Here is a 16,381-nt window from a genome sequence, read left to right on the forward strand (position 1 = left end):
CCACTGTTGACACTGCTGTTCTACAGGATGTTGTGTTATCACGTAACAACATTAATCTTGAGATTTCCTGACTCTGCAAACTGCATCTTTCCACTGGAGTTTCGGGTGCAGCATCAGAAGGGAATGATCAAGTGGCAGTGAGGTGTGCATACTGCCCAGTGGTTGCCTAGACCCATTAACCTACCCTGCGTCACTGTCACTCGAACTAGCCTTGGAGCAAGATTGCAATTTTTGCCTCCATTCTGAGTAGTTCTCAGGGAGCCAATATCTCCAGTGTGAAATCTGTTTATAGCAAAATGTTAGAGAAATCCCCTAAAAATATCAGAAATATGGTCCAGTTAGCTCAAGTGTCCTCATAACCGTCTTCACAAAACTGGAAAATACAAATTAGTTCTTTTGAAGCAGACAGTTATCTGGAGTGGAAATGGAAACTCTTTCTTTTCAAGAAATGATTAGTTGCTGCTAAGAGTTTGCAAGTCACATGGTGAAATATGGGGCCAGGACACCACCAAGCCTGCTGACCTGCCTCCAGCCTCACACCACTCAACCCTGAAATACTGAAATGACATGAAGCCACTTACCAGGAATGGGTGATGCATTCTGTTACTTAAAACTTGAACCTTTAACATGCCTCCCAAGAAGTTTTCTGGTTTGGAAAACCACAAACAAAACAAGAACTACGGCAAAGTGGGATGTTACTAATTTGAGAGTCAGAAAAAGGAACCTTAAATATATATTTTGAATAAGAATGCTCAATTATATTCCCATGTTCTTCATGTGTGAAGGACTATCCAACTGTAGACGACAGAAAAGATGTGAAGCAAAAAATCATTCCAAGTAAGTTTAAATGTTATGCTACATTCAGTGCATGTAATAAATTTCCTATGTTGACTATGAAGAGATCCATTTTAATTAGAAAAATCAATTTGTCTCTACTAAGTAAATAATATTTAAACAATATTTAGTTAAAGGCACCAAATTATTAGCCTGCCTGGAGCAGCCACGTGTCAGTTTAGCCTTCCCTGAAATCACTAGAGCAGTTCAGATTTTAATGAACACACATTCAGATAATCTTGTTAAAATGCAAATGATGCATTAAAGTTCTGGAGTGGGGCCTGAGATTCTGCATTTCTATCCAACACGCACATGACGCCAATACTGCTCCAATAAAACCTTATTTACAAAAACAGGTAGCCAGCGCAGTTTACAGTTGTGTTACCATCCCTCCCGAGTCAGTCCCAGTCAAGAGTCCTTCTACCCCGTTTCACTTACGTGAACGGAATGAGACCGAGTTCAGTCTGGAAGCAAAGGAAAACTTCGTTCTTTGGTCAGAGAACCGAGCGGCATAAGCTCTCACCCTGACCTCCTCGCTCTCCCGAAATGCCCCGCAAAGCCAAATGGACGGCTGCTTTATAGGGTTCTCGCCCGCGCGGAGGGCAGAGTTCTCGCGAGAACTCCCCACCTCGACGCAGGTGCAGCCCATCTGCCGGCTGCCCGTCGCCGCCATCTTGGAGTGCGGTGTCACGTGCAGCTCTTCCGCAGGCAGCCCGCCCAGCTCAGGTGGTGGGCACAGCCGGTTCACGCTAGGAACTCTGGTCTGAAGTGCGGCGAGGAAGGTCTCTGCATACTGTACCCTATGAGCAAGTGAAACCAGACTAAGCACAAAAGAAAGAAAGATGAGATTTTATCTTATTACCCAGATCCTATTTCCCAGGAACTATTAATGGGCTTTGCTGGTGACAAATCCCTCCTCTGTCTTGTCCAGCTCTTCATTCTTGGAGGGCACTGAGGGATGAAGGTCCATCTTCTGTAACTAGTTCCTGCTGACTTGGAGTGTGGCCATAACCATGGGTGGAGGAGCAGAACTTCTCAGCTGCCTTTAGATGTGTTTGTCACCAGGACTCAGCCCTGACTGTTTGCATCCCTGAGTGAACACCATTTGGAGTTTTATAAATTCTAACGTTTTGGAGACAAAGGACACCAGACAACTTAGGATTCATGATCCAAATATTAGCAAGAGAATAATGGCCACATGTCAAATTTTTCCTAAAAATGAAGGTTACTAGGTCTTTTGCTTGTAGGCAAAAGTGTTCCCTGACGTCAAGGCTCACTACTGTAGCCTAAATATCCCTGGTCATACTTTTGTTGTTTTTTGGAAGAGAAGCTTAAGGTCAGAGAGGTTCACATGAGTAGTCTAGGGAATTCATTGCACTAGAGCAGAATGGGTGGCTAGAATCACTAAGTAGGGTCTGTTCCCCTTAAGAGAGAACTGATCTTGCAGGGCTGCCAGTTTTCCAGATTTTTAGGTATATTCAAGTCTCCTGGCTAGAAGGGGTGGAGAGCCAGGTCAGTGGGTGCAGGCAGCACCTGGTTACCATAAGCAGTGAGGGCTTTCATGGTTTCTCCTACATGGAAGGTATACTTGAGTTGTTCCATTTCAAAGGGCCTAAGTGTCCCTTCTCTCAGTCTTGGGGAATGGGTCCACCATACATAAGTTCAAGTGCACTTAACTTAAACTTACCTCTTGAAGCTAACTGCATGCAGGGCAGGGAGTTGGGAGTACCTTGACCTAATTTTCCTGAGTTTTTCTGGTATAATTTGGTTAAGGTTTGTGTAAGGTCTGATTGGATCTCTCTGCTTTCCTGGATGATTGGGGGTCTCCAGGCTGAGTGCAAGGTCCATTTTGTGCCCAGGTACTTGTTATCCCTTCTGTCACTAGAGACATGAATGCTGGCCATTATCACTTTGTAGGGATCCTGGGAGCCCCAGATCTGGGAATTATCTCTTTCATAATACTTCAGGCACTTTTGCTACTTTTTCAGTTCTAGTGGGGAACACTCTGTCCACCCTGAAAATGTGTCCACTGGCACCAAGAGGTACCTGAAGCTGCCTGGTGCTCTTGGCATGACAGTGAAACCAATTTGCCAGTCTTCCCTCTGATATGAATGGGCCTTATCTGGGGGCCTCTGTGGGGCCCAGTGTTGGAGCTGTTCACTGTGCAGATAGGTCAGATCTCCACTATCCGACTGATTATACTTTTCACGCCAGGTGTTACCTTGACCTCAACTGACCAATTATATAGGACTTACCCCTAGTGAGTTCCTTGACGAGCCTCCGTGATGGCTTGACAAGCTGCAGTCTGGGGAAAGAAGGCCTGCCCATGGTCATTAGCGAGCCACCCATTTCTGGCTTTGTCTAATTCTTCCTCTTTATAGGCTGGGGAATAACTGGATGGATCTGGTCTCTTACGTATGAGAGCTGGTCGCCAAATTACTGGTTCTGGGGTCACCATTTGGGCAGCTGTGTCTGCTTTGTTGTTTCCCTTTACGACCTCTGCATTCCCTTTTTCGTGACCCCTACGGTGAATCATTGTCACTTTTTTCATAAGCTACACTGCTTCTAGGAGTTTCACTATGTAAGCCAGGTTTCATCTGCTTACGTCTGCAGGAAGCATACCCTTTTCTTTCCAAATACCCCCGTGTGCGTGTGTGAGAACACAAGCATCCCGGGAGTCTGTGAACATTTAGGACCTCCCCTGTCTCAAGGGCTAAGGCTCTGGTGAGGGACATCAGCCCTGCCTTTTGGGCAGAAGTCCCTGGGGTTAGGTTTCAGGCCTCTATGACTTGTGTTTAGGAGGCCACTGCACGTCCCACCAACCTTTTTCCCTCTCATAAAACTGCTACTATCTGTGAGCCATTCCTCTTCAGCGTTTGGGAGAGGCTGACTCCCTAGGTCAGGGCGGCAGAAATAGGTCGTGTCCATGGTTTCTATACAGTCATGCTCCTGGAGCCCTGTTTCTGTGGGTGGCGGGGCTGCAGGAGTTAGTGTGTGACAGCTTTTTATGGTGGCCACTGGGGGGTTTAAAAGCATAGCCTGAACTTGAGTTGACCTACTCAGGGAATAGCCGTTCTGTGCCCTTGGAACTTACTAAAGCCTGGTGTGGAGTCCACATAGTGACTGGCTGACCAAAGGTTAACTTTCCAGCCTTCTTTAGCAGGCTGTAGCAGCTGCTACTGCCCGTAGGCAAGAAGGAAATCCCTTAGCAGTTTGACCTGAATGTTAAGGGAAATAAGTCACCATCTGAATAAGGGGTCCCAGTTCTTGAGCAAATACCCCAAAGACAATTCCCCTTCTCTCAAGAATATAAAGGTATCCAGATGTGGCAAAAACCTAGCCATCCCTAGGAAGCCACTAAGCTGTCTGCAAAGGGCTTCTTTCCTCTCCTGGGGTAGGCCTCTCTGACCTTCTGTGAGAATGAAGCCAAGGTAGGTCACCCTAGTTTGTGATATTTGAGTCTTTTTCTTGGACACATTATATCCTTTATCATCTAGGTGGTTCAGGGTGGTTACAGTATCTTTGTCAGAGGACTCCTTAGTAGGTCTGCCAATCAGAATGTCGTCTGCATACTAGAGGAGGGTTCCCTCCTCCAGATGTACATCTTTTAGGTTTTTAGCGAAAGTTTCCCCAAAGATGGTGGGGAAATTTTTTGAACCCTCGGGGTAGGACTGTCTATCGGTACTGTTTTTGTTGTGTGTTTGGGTCCTGCCACTCAAAACCAAAAATTTCTTGTGACTCTGGGGCTAATGGAATACAGAAAAAGACATCTTTAACATCTAATACAGAATACCAGGTTCCGGTGGATGGTGGAGTGGCCCACAGGGTATAGGGATCAGGGGCTACTGGATGTATATCCTGAGTGGCTTCAATGACTGCCCTGAGGTCCTGCACCACCTAGTACCCCACTGGGTTTCTTCACAAGGAGAATGGGAGTATCACAGGCTGACTGGAATGGTCTAATGAGGCCCTGGTCAATTAGGCCTGTGTAACAGGGGCAGTGCCCAACAGGGCTTCCCGATGGAAAGGATACTGTTTTCCACTGGGTCATATGGGTCCAGGCTTCACAGGACTGGCTCCTGCAGCTCATCCCGCCTGTTCCTGGGCCCAGACCTTGGGATTTACTCCAGAGAGGTCAACTTGCTCTGTCTGGAGAGGTTTATCAGCCATTAACATTATCATCTTGTGTCCTCTGTTTAGGGGAATGACAATCTCCAGTTTGTCTCCCATTAGGTGGATAGTAGCTCCCAATCTGTGTAAGACATCCCTTCCAAGCAGAGATATAGGACATTTGACAACATACAGGAAGGAATGGGTAAGAGTGCATTCGTCCAATTTGCATTCTAATGATTCTACGAATGCCCGTTCTTGGGCCTTCCCTGATACCTCCATAATTTTACAAGTCTTGTGACCAAGTTTGCCTGATCTGGTGTTCAGAGTGAATAATACTGGTGTCATCTAAGAATTGGACAGGCTTTCCCCATATGTCCAATGTCAGCTGGGGTTCCTCACGGGTCAGTTGCAGTGCCAGCTCAGGAGCCCCTTGGCCCCATCATTCTTCGTCTATTTGGACCATCTGCCTTGGAGGGTAGTGGCCAGGATCTACCATTTCCGACCCCTTCAGGTCTGAGGGGTGCTCCCTTCCAGTGTCCCTCTTGTTCAGGGATAGCCCATTAGGGTACATCCTGCAGAACTGGAAGTTTTTCAGGTGTCATCCCTTGACCTGAAAACATTTAATCTTCCTGTGTAATCTAGCCTGGGCCCAGTACCCACTGGGAGATAGGGAAAGTTGGCCCATCAATGGGTCTCTAAATTATAGCATTATTATTTTATCACCCAGACTCTGTTTTTATTTTCCGGGAATTGTTAATGGGCTTTGCTGGTGACAGTTTGCAGTTTGAATTTTTAAAATATTCCCTATCTTGGTTACTGAATGTTTTGGTGCACTCAGGCAGGGGGCCTCGTAGTCTGGCTGCGGTCCTGGCCCTCGGGGCAGCCTGCAGACCACTCTTCCGGTTCTGACATCCTGGTGGATTGCCTCTTTGCTTATTGTTCCTGGTCTGAGGCTGATTCACAAGCACTTCACTTTCAAATTCATCAGTTACGCCTCCCAGCCTGCCTCCACTCCACACCACCAGTGCTCATCCCACACAAAAATGTGATTCAAAAGCCCAAATTTTCAAGAAGATACTGGGACGTGTTCTAACTATATATGTTGTTTCCGAAATCTAAGCTCTCCCGAGGGGAAATTCCTGTTTCAGAGAAATAATTTTTTAAAATGCTTTACTACAGTTGTAGATGTTACATTTCCTGATGGGGTGTCTATGTGCACATGTGCACGTGGATATTCTTTTTTTTTTTTTAAATGGAGTCCAAACATTAAAAAAAAAAAAAATTTCTTCAATGGGGCCTCATGAAAAAAGTTTCCTTCCCACCGGTTGGGCATTTATTCTCTATCTTATTCTCTAACTACTATTATCAGAATAGTCTGGTGTTACTCGCATTTTCCTATACAGCTTTTGTCAGAAGAGGTTAGAAAATACATTCACATGTAAAAACCATGTCAAACATCGTGAGACTTAAAAGAAGTTCCAGCTGCCTCTTCAGTAGTGGGGGACAGAGTTTGATTTTTTTTTAAGATAAGCTAAACTGTGTTGGCTTAAAATGATTGCGGATAATCTATCATTTCTTCATTGCTCTTATCCTTTAAATATGTGTCCTCCTTTTAAAAACACATTGACACAATTCCCAAGGTCTCAACATACCAATCTGATGAGACGGCTGATCTTCATTAACTCGATATTTTATCCTGGGCAGAAGTGTTTAGCAACATCTTCCAACTTAGAGATTTCATCATAAAACTCATGTCTACAGCTCATTTATAAAAATATGGAACAAGGTCACCTCCAGCGTGGTTTCCTCGCTATCTATTTCCAAAGAGCTCAATAATCGGCCCCTCCCTTCCCAGTCTGGCTCCTGCTGCACTGGTCACAAACCACAAAAATACTTTATCCAAGCAGATACACCCATTTACTCACATACTGAGAAAAGGTTTATACAAAAACGTACTTTAAAGGTTGTGGGTTGGTGGGAAGCCAAGGGAATGGGACTGGTGGGAGAGGGTCATAGATGGAAGAGAATAAAGGGAGCTGTGTGATGGGGTGGGTGGTGGGTGGCCTGGGGGGAGATCATCAGAGAGGTAGCCCAGGAAGACAGCTTTGCCTGTGTTTTAAACCAGGATGGTCTTTGCCTCTGAGTAAATATTTACTGAGACCTTCTATGGACTTTGCACTGTGCTAGGCTTTATGGCAAGCACAGAAGGGGTCTACGTCACTGAACCACTGCTCAGGGGGTTTACGATCTAGGGGCAAGATTAACATACATGAAGCCACTGCATGGGAGCATGTGCACACACATAAACACAAACTTACAGAAAATGTTTGGTTCCTACAATGTCCCAAGTATTTCAGAAATATTTATGCCTCACAACCGTCCTGCACAGTCTGGTGCTATTGCTCCCCCCTTATCAATGGAGAATCTAAGGCCCAGGAAGAGTAAGTAATCTTCCCAGCATCACACAGCTACCAAGCAGCAGAGGTAGGCTTCAGCCCTAGATGTTTCTAGGCACCTCTTGGCACACTTTTTGTGTGTTTTGATTAGCGAAAATCTCAGCGGTTTAACCTAATAAAAGTTTATTTCTTGCCCAAAGCCTGAAGATGTTCCTGGTTGGCTGAGCTTTCCTGGAAGGTTTTCTCCAAGTAGTGACTCAGGACTCCAAGCCCATCCATCCTGAAGCCCTGCTATTTCCAACCTCTGGTACCCAAATTGTCAACAAAGAGGAAGAGCGAGCAATGATGGACATGACGTATTGTAATAACCCCCGCCCCAAACCAAAATAAATCACTTTTATTTCATTAACCATACTTGGTTTCATAGCTCCCGTAAGATGCAAAAGGGTTGGGAAACGGAGTGCCTGGGTAGGTGTGTCCCAGAAACAGCTTGACCTAATGGAAGGGGAGCAAATTTCTCTGGCGGTCAGCTAGCTCTCCCTGCTGCAAACTCCAAAGCCACCAAACGACACACTGCTGAGCCATATGAGGAAGAGCTAAATTATGTGGTGCTAAATTACAAGTTCCTGAAAGGAGTTCAAAGGAGTGGGAGATCACAGAGTTGAATCTGAAAGAAGGGAACCTGAGTAGGGTGCTGACAAGTGGGGATGAGGAAGACATTTCTGGCTGAGAAGAACCAGAGTGAACATGCAAGGTAGGGAAGATAATGATGCTCACAGTCATGTTATGAGATATATTTATGAGGTGTATCACATGCAGGGATATGTAATCACAGGCTAAGCTCCCAGGGGATGGCAGCTCTTTGGGGAAAACAGGGCTTAGTAAGCGCTTTTCAGCTGATGCAGACTGTAGCCCTCCCAGGGACTTCTCAAAATGTAAACTCGCAGAAGCCAGGCACCATGTTTTACATGCTATATTTTGCTATTCAGCACCCAGCACCTGGCAATGGTTCAGAAAAGATGAATTATGAATGTTTCGTGGAAAAAGGCTTTCAAAAAGTGTGCCAAGAGGTGGATAATGAAAGGTCTTCCATTTTGATCTTCCACTATGGGCCTTGTCATTACCTAAAAGAAGTTGTAAATTCCTGAAATCTGGTAACATACATCTTTTCCACAAAAGAAGTCCTGAAAACGAGTAAGGGAGTATGTAGTAAAGGTGGTGAAAGGTCACCGCCATCAGAGGTGTTGGTGAAAGCTTCTTGGAGATGTGGCAGCCCAGCTGGACTTCCGCATGGACAGAATATCCTGCGTAAGGGCGCTGCACTGGGCAAGGACGGAGCGGGCAGCAGTGCCAGCTGGCAGGGACAGTGTGTAAGGGAAGCAGGGCCATGAGGCTGTGAGCACAGAGGGGCTAGAATGCTTGTCTAGAGTAATTTGGAATACACTGGGTTGCTTTGGGGATATTAGGAATGTTAATCTAGCAGGAGTGCACAGGACTGTCTGCAAAGCGGGAAGGCAGAGGTGGTGGAACAAATCAGGAAGCCTCTGGTCCCCTTTTTTCACTGCTCATCTGCAACCACTTGGCTAACGATGCCCACCTATCTCATTGGGCACCTTAGGCATGAAGGCAAGGGCTTCTGTCTCGATCGTTTGTTGAAAGAATGAAATCCTACGGGAGTCCAGGCAGGAGGCCTTTGCAAGGTGATGGTTTGGGGAGTGGCAGGAAGGGAATGGATCCAAGAGCACCTGTGAGGTGTGAGGCCATTTCCCTCGCTCTGCTGTTCTGTTGAGTGACCTAGGGAGAATCACTTCTCTCCTTGTCTCTGTTTTTTTCACCTTTACCTGGTCCCCTATACAAGAACACTGGGGAGACTGGATTATGGAAGAGGTTATGGAAGACTAAAAGTAAAAGATCTTGTATAAAGAGAAAAGAAAGGTGAAGCCAATGTGGCTGGGGTCCTAAGTTTCCGGGATGAGAGACAGCTTAAGGTGGTGGATGCCTTGGTGGCTGTGGAAGGCAGGACCCCGTGGGGAAATGGGAGAGATGAAAACAACCGCTCATCGCGTGTATGTGAAATTAGTGATTGCGGAAGGTGGTCCTGCTTTGGTGGCTGGAAAAAAATTGTATTTAGGGAGTAAAACTGTTTTAAGCCTATGAAAGGCCACCAGCACAAAAGGAAGTAGGCGACCTAGTGTAGCAAGAGGAGGTGGTAGGGTTCTTGGTGGATCTGAGTCAGCAGGTGAGCCTGTCTGTGCTTCAGCTGGGTCCGTCTATGAAAGGAAATGATACAGGAACTTCCTGAAGGCTGCCCCGGGTGACTTCCCTCATCCACCTGTTCCCCCGTCTCCCTTCTCCGAGCCCACCCTCTGTGCTCCCAGCTCTCAGGTTCTGTGAGACTCGACACCTGGCATGGCCCAGTTCAAGTCACTCTGCATTCTTCTGGTTTCTTTAGACGTTACAGAAGGGGTCCCGGCAAGGCTACAGGTCCCAAGGCTTGCAGACTGCAGTGGCTAAAGTGGTACCTCCACCCCAATGTGACTTCAATGATGTCACTCCCCTTCTGAGAGAACTGACACAGGATCCTGTGCTCCAAGGTTTGAAAAGTTCCCACAGCTGCATCCCAGGCTGAGGTCTTACACACTTGGAACGCACTTCCCAACTTGCAAAGTGCTGTCATGTGGGCATGTTCTCTCCGAGACTGAGGATGATAAACAACCCGATGAGCCCATGATCTGGCTGCTGCATGTTCCAAGGGAGGGGAGGCCTTCCTGACAACGCAAGGTGCCCCACACCCTCTCTCCTTCCTTTCTCACAGCCTTTCAGCCCCCAGAGAGTGCTGGGGGAGATGAGCTAGTGCTCAAGGCCCTCCAGTCCGGGCAAGCTGTGGTCCACCCCCTGTCTCCCAACCACAGCCAGCTAAGAGGAAGGGTGTCTCGGCTCAGATCTCTGGCTGGAACCACGGAGCCTCTGGAGGTCAAGCAAGTTGGGTCGGACTTCTGTGCTGGGACGGGAGATCCCTTGGAGTGACTGGGTATGTGTCAGCCGCTAATCGACTCCACTCTTTTCTCCCAGCTCCTGCGCCGCCGCCCTCCCCTTAGGGAGCTCCGGCTGCCAAGGAGCACTGCCCTGCCCTCTGGCCGCCGAGGCATGTGTGTTTAATAATAATGAGCATCATTTATGGTGTCCTTAAAGTGGGCCAGGCAGCATGCTAACCACTTTACAAATGTGACTGGTTTGCCAGCTTGGGACATGAAATGAGGTCACATTCTCTCAAACACGAACATGAAATGCCTCTGCATCCATGTTACATCTATGCAAGAGAGCCAAGGCCCCTGGAAGACTTCTTCTGTCCAAAGGGTCAGTCCAGATTAGTATTGCCTTAAGGCATTAAACCCAAATCTTGCCTAATCTGCCAAGGAACCTCATTCTTTTGGGCTGTGTTTGCCACTGCTAGCAGTCACTGTTGAGACTGTACAAAATCCCCTCAAAGAAATCAACAACCTGGCATCTCAGGTAGCCTCTGCTCATGCCAGGGGCCAGATCCCTTTAAACAGGCATTTCCAGTAATGGGAACAAGTCCAAAAGCACTGTGGATGTTCGATCATGCACCTGCTGTGCTCCACTGTCCTATGTCCATGTCACCTCAACTCAGGAACCCTTAGACATCAAACACAAGTGCCAGGGCACAGCTCTGATTTTTATACATAGCTTTCTGAGTTCACACACAGATACTTCTCCCAACTCAGTCACCCGTCATACTTTCTATTAAGCTATGGACCTTACCCCTGAAATATTGAAGAAGGGACCACCTCTCCATATGTGACATCAACCCTATTTCCTATCTTAGTAGGACTAGCTTGTTTTTCAGGGAATCACCCACCTTACTATTTGTGGGTTATCTTTTTAGATTCTCACACCCCTTTGCATTATTAGCTCCATTTCACAAATAAGGAAACAGGTAGAGTGATATGATGGGATTTGTTCAAGGCCACACAACTTATAGATGGTACCACTGGGATTTAAACTCACGCCTGATTCACAGCACAGCACAGCTCCGTCTCGCTAATGTGTTCTTGGTTAGGACATCCATCCAAGTCAAAATCAAGAGAAGAGGTTCCTTATACTACCCAAGGCAATCTACAGATTTAATGTGATCCCTATCAAATTATCCAGGACATTTTTCACAGAACTAGAATAAATAATCCTAAAATTTATATGGAATCACAAGAGACCCAGAATTGCCAAAGCAATATGAAGGAAAAGAATGAAGCTGGAGGAATGCCCTCCCAGACTTCAGACAATACTACAGAGCTACAGTAATCAAAACAGCTTGGGGCGGGGGTTGGTATTGGCACAAAAACAGACATATGGATCAATGGAACAGAATAGAGAGCCCAGAAATAAACCCACAAACTTTTGGTCAATTAATCTTTCACAAAGGAGGTAAGAATATACGAGGGAGTAAAGACAGTCTCTTCAGCAAGTGATGTTGGGAAAACTGGACAGAGGCATGTAAAACAATGACGTTAGAACACTCCCTCACAGCATACACAAAAATACACTCAAAATGGCTTAAAGACTTAAATATAAGACAAGACACTATAAACATCTTAGAAGAAAACATAGGCAAAACATTCTCTGACATAAATCTTAGCAATTTTCTCCTAGGCAGTCTACCCAGGCTATAGAAATTAGAAAATAAACAAATGGGACCTAATTAAACTTATAAGCTTTGCACAGCAAAGGAAACCATAAGCATAACAAAATGACAATCTACAGAATGGGAGAAAATACTTGCAAAAGGTGAGGCTGACAAAGGCTTAATTTCCAGAATATAAAAACAGCTCATACAATTTAATAACACAAAAACAAACAACCCAATCCAAAAATGGACAGAAGAACTAAATAAGCAATTCTCCAATGAAGATGTACAAATGGCCAATAGGCACATGAAAAACTGCTCAATATCACTAATTATCAGAGAAATGCAAATCAAAACAACAATGAAGCATCACCTCACACCAATCAGAATGACCATCATTAAAAAGTCCACAAACAGTACATGCTGGAGAAGACGTGAAGAAAACCCTCCTACACTGCTGGTGGGAATGTAGTTTGGTGCAGCCATTATGGAAAACAGTACGGCAGTTCCTCAAAACACTAAAAACAGACTTACCATATGATCCAGCAATCCTACTCCTGGGTATATATCTGGAGGGAACTCTAATTCAAAAAGATACATGCACCCCTATGCTCATAGCAGCACTATTTACAACAGCCAAGACATGAAAGCAACCTAAATGTCCATCAACAGATGATTGCATCAAGAAGTTGTGGTATATTTATACAATGGAATACTACTCAGCCATAAAAAGAATAAAATCATGCCATTTGCAGCAACATGGATGGACCTGGAGATTGTCATTCTAACTGAAGTAAGCCAGAAAGAGAAAGAAAAATACCATATAATATCACTCATAAGTGGAATCTAAAAAAAAGAAAAAGAAAAAGAAAAAAGAGGACATTAATGAACTCATCCACAAAACAGAAACAGACTTGCAGCCATAGTAAACAATCTTATGGTTACTGGAGAAAGGTGCTGGGAAGGGATAAATTTGGGAGTCTGAGATTTGCAAAGGTTAACCACTATATATAAGAATAGATAAAAACAAGTTTATTCTGTATAGCACAGGGAACTATGTTCTATATCTTGTAATAACCTCTAATGAAAAAGAATATGAAAACAAATATATGTGTATATATGCATGACTGAGACACTGTGCTGTACACCAGAAATTGACACATTGTAACTGACTATACTTTAATTTTAAAAAAGAGAGAGGAGAGGCTCCTTAAGTAAGTAAATGTGTTCCTCTGGGGACGATGGGGGAATCAGGTGGAGGTAGCCAAGCTGAAAGCCCTTATCTGAACTCCGCTGGAGGAGATGGACACTCGAGTGGTTTGTGAGTAGCTGGGACACGTCAGGCCACGTGGGGGTGTGGCAGTTTAGCACACAAGTGGGCACCGGACTATGGCTTGGCCTGGCACTTGTGTTAGGCCAACGACCTAGGTTGAGAAGACCTGGGAGGGTAAATGTGAGAGACTCTAAAGACATGAGTGCCAGCTACGAGCCTCAGTCCATTCCTAGGCTGGTTTTTGCCTCAGACTCAGCACTGGCCTCCTTGGCCATAATTGCCTCTGCACTGAGCCTGAGGCTTTTTGGACAGAAACCCATGGGAAGAAGGGCTTTATTTGGTCTCACTTAAAGACATTTGGATATATAAACTTGACTTTTCAGGCATCACCCTGATCACCCTCTTCCATCCCAGTAAAGGCCCACGACAGTGAAAAACAATCTGCTCCAAACAAGAGGTTCAGATGGAAAATATTTGAACAGAAGTTAAGTTTGAGTCCCAGACAAGAGCCAAGTAGCTGATGGAGAAATCAGAGCGCAAGGCTACGGGAGCAGAGAAGAGAAGCAGGTGGCTCTGAGAGAGAGACCCATATTCTAGGGTGAGGGTGGAGGAATGTTAACAGGAAACAAGTGGCGAACCGCGAAGCCAAAGCAAATACAGGATCCAAAGCTGCCCATATGGCCTATCCATAAGGAATGTTGCCAAGAAAGAGCACAGCCGGGCGGAGAGGAACTGAAGGTTCACCGGCACCTTCTTCGGCAGCCAAAAACTGGGGGTGCGGGGTAGGGGGGGTGGCGTCAGCAGTGCATTCTCAGCTCTACCTCTTGAGTAACTCAGATGGGGTGTTTCTGCCCCTTAGATCTGGGTGCAAGAGGCTAGAATCCTATCCCCACCCTCACCAGATTGTGGAAATTCATCACTCTCCCTCAGATTTCTGTGAATTCCTGAGGACCTCTCTGCCACTTAAGCTTCTACTTTCCAGAATGTTGTGTCATTGTGCACCTTACTGACCCAGATGTCAAACACAATGACCTCCCTCCAATTTCTGCACAGCTCTGCCCTCTTCCCCACTTCCGAAGGAGACTTTAAAGGATTTTGGCTTGAGGGGAAACGGAGGAGAGGAGTCACCATGATGATGTGAAGCAATTATTATAGATGACCATGTTTTATTCTTATTATAACTGCTTGCTACAGACTTTTTCAAGGAGTGAATACCGTGTTACTACCTATACCAAAATATGATATCTCTTTCATGACAGTGGGTGAATGGGTTTTTTTCATATACGCATCAGATAATAACCATGAATATAGCTCATATTTATTGAGGATGTACTATGTGCCATGTGCCAAGCACTATAAGAAATTTATACAGAATAATTCATTTTATCCTAACAACGATCATCATTTTACAGACTAGGAAACTCTCTATTAAGAGATTTAGTGGTAAAGTAACTTCTCCAAGGGTCCACAGCTCATAAATAGCAGGACTGGGATTTAAGCGCAGGTAGCCTGACTCCAGACCTTCATTTACTACTACTGCCCGACTAGATTCCCTCTCAGGAGCTCAAACATCACTAGACAGAGAACAGGAGTGCCTGGACTATCGGTGCGAGAAGCAGAAGCTGGAGGAAGAGGGGAGGGAGATGAGAGATGCCGATAGATTATTAAAAGGTCAGTAGAATCTGGGTACTGAGAGAGAATGATCTATGTCACGAAGAGGCTGATTTTCTCCTGGTGTCATGGACTCTGGACCCGGATCAGAGCAAAGCTCAGAAAAGAAAAGCTCTGGTGGACAGGGAAGGTAACCTCAGCTTGAACCTGGAGAACAGGATAAGAGAACCAAGCTGGGGACCCAGGTTTCTTGCAGGGCTGTGTAGGAGGCTGTCTCTGTTCCACGCTGCAGACTCAGGAAGGTTCTTGGCCATTTGCCACTGATAATGAGAGTACTGGCACATGAGTAGGAAAAGCAGCCAAAGAGAAGTCTTCCTCTGGAGTCTGAAGATATCTAAGCGTCCTTTGCTATTGATCTTTAACTTCTAATTTCTTTTTTAATGAAAAAAATTTTTACTTTATCCTCTAGAAACTATTTTTTCCCCCAATTGTATAAATGACATATCCTCTGTGTGGAAAATCTGAAAAATGCAGACAAGTATAAAGAAAAAAAAAGGTAATCTCTCTGAGACTCATCTCTATGGGAATTAATCTCATAATAAACGTTGCACTGTAGGCCAACAGGGAAAAGTATATTTTTCAATAAATGATGATGTGATAATTGGATGTCCATTTGGCAAGAGAAATTGAGTCTTTCTTTGGGAAGATCTCTATCTTTCATCATCATCCCCATCTTTAAAAGATTTCTGGGTGGCCCAAAGATCTAAATCTAAAATCTAAGCTATATAACTTATAGAAAGGAGAGTATATATGTATACATTCATATATGAAATATATTATAAGAAACTTATATATGTGTAAGAAATTTATATATACGTAAGAAATTTATATGAAATACCCAGAATAGGAAAATCTATAGAGTCAGAAAGTAGATTAGTAGTTGACTTGGGCTGGGGGAGTGTGGAGGAACTGGGAGTGACAGCTAAGTGCACAGGGTTTCTTTTTAGGGTAATGAAAATATTCTAAAATTGATTATGGTAATGGATGCACAATTATATGACTATATTAAAAGCCACTGAATTTCATAGGAGGAAAGACATGGCATGCTCAGAAAGGTCCGAGTGAAGAGAGTTTAACAAAGGGCTGTTTACTAAGTGTGAGCAGGGTTAAAGGAACAAAAAGGATGGCAAACCACTGGGGACTAACAATGGGAGGCCCTCACCACTGCTAGGCCGCAAGTGGCAAGAGGAGGAAAGAGTCCCCGAGAGCCTTAGACGAGTTAGAGCAGAAGAAATGCAGGGCAGCCGCTTCCAGAACTGTGGGGAGGCAGAGAGGAAGTCAGGGGAATTCATACCCTACGCGGTCTCCTACCCACCCCCTAAGCTCATGCTGTTGCCTCCCAGTGGCCAAACCTGACCAAGAGCTGGAGGCACGGCGGTCTGGTGATTTGGTTCATAAAGAGGCACAGAGCAAGACAGAGAAAAATGAAGAATGGATCAAGGATGCAAGGCT

At 45.2% G+C, this 16,381-nt stretch overlaps 1 protein-coding gene across 8 annotated transcripts in view; it reads right to left on the reverse strand.

The window, feature by feature from the left end:
* Positions 1-1,073: 1,073 nt before the first annotated feature.
* Positions 1,074-16,381, reverse strand: part of LOC116664116 — a 32,354-nt gene continuing 17,046 nt past the window's right edge. For 6 of the 8 annotated variants that reach the window (XR_004320465.1, XR_004320464.1, XM_032481239.1 and 3 more), the window contains one exon: positions 1,074-1,634. Coding sequence is in view for 5 of the 8 variants with exons in the window: in XM_032481239.1 (XP_032337130.1) it covers positions 1,265-1,634 (370 nt within the window). In the remaining 3 variants the exon portion in view is untranslated. Of the gene's footprint in view, positions 1,635-2,521; positions 3,979-4,867; positions 4,984-16,381 lie in introns of those variants that run through there. The other 2 variants (XR_004320466.1, XM_032481242.1) reach the window with 2 other exon arrangements.

This window comes from Camelus ferus, chromosome 6, assembly GCF_009834535.1.
Source record: "Camelus ferus isolate YT-003-E chromosome 6, BCGSAC_Cfer_1.0, whole genome shotgun sequence".
NCBI lineage: Eukaryota > Metazoa > Chordata > Mammalia > Artiodactyla > Camelidae > Camelus > Camelus ferus.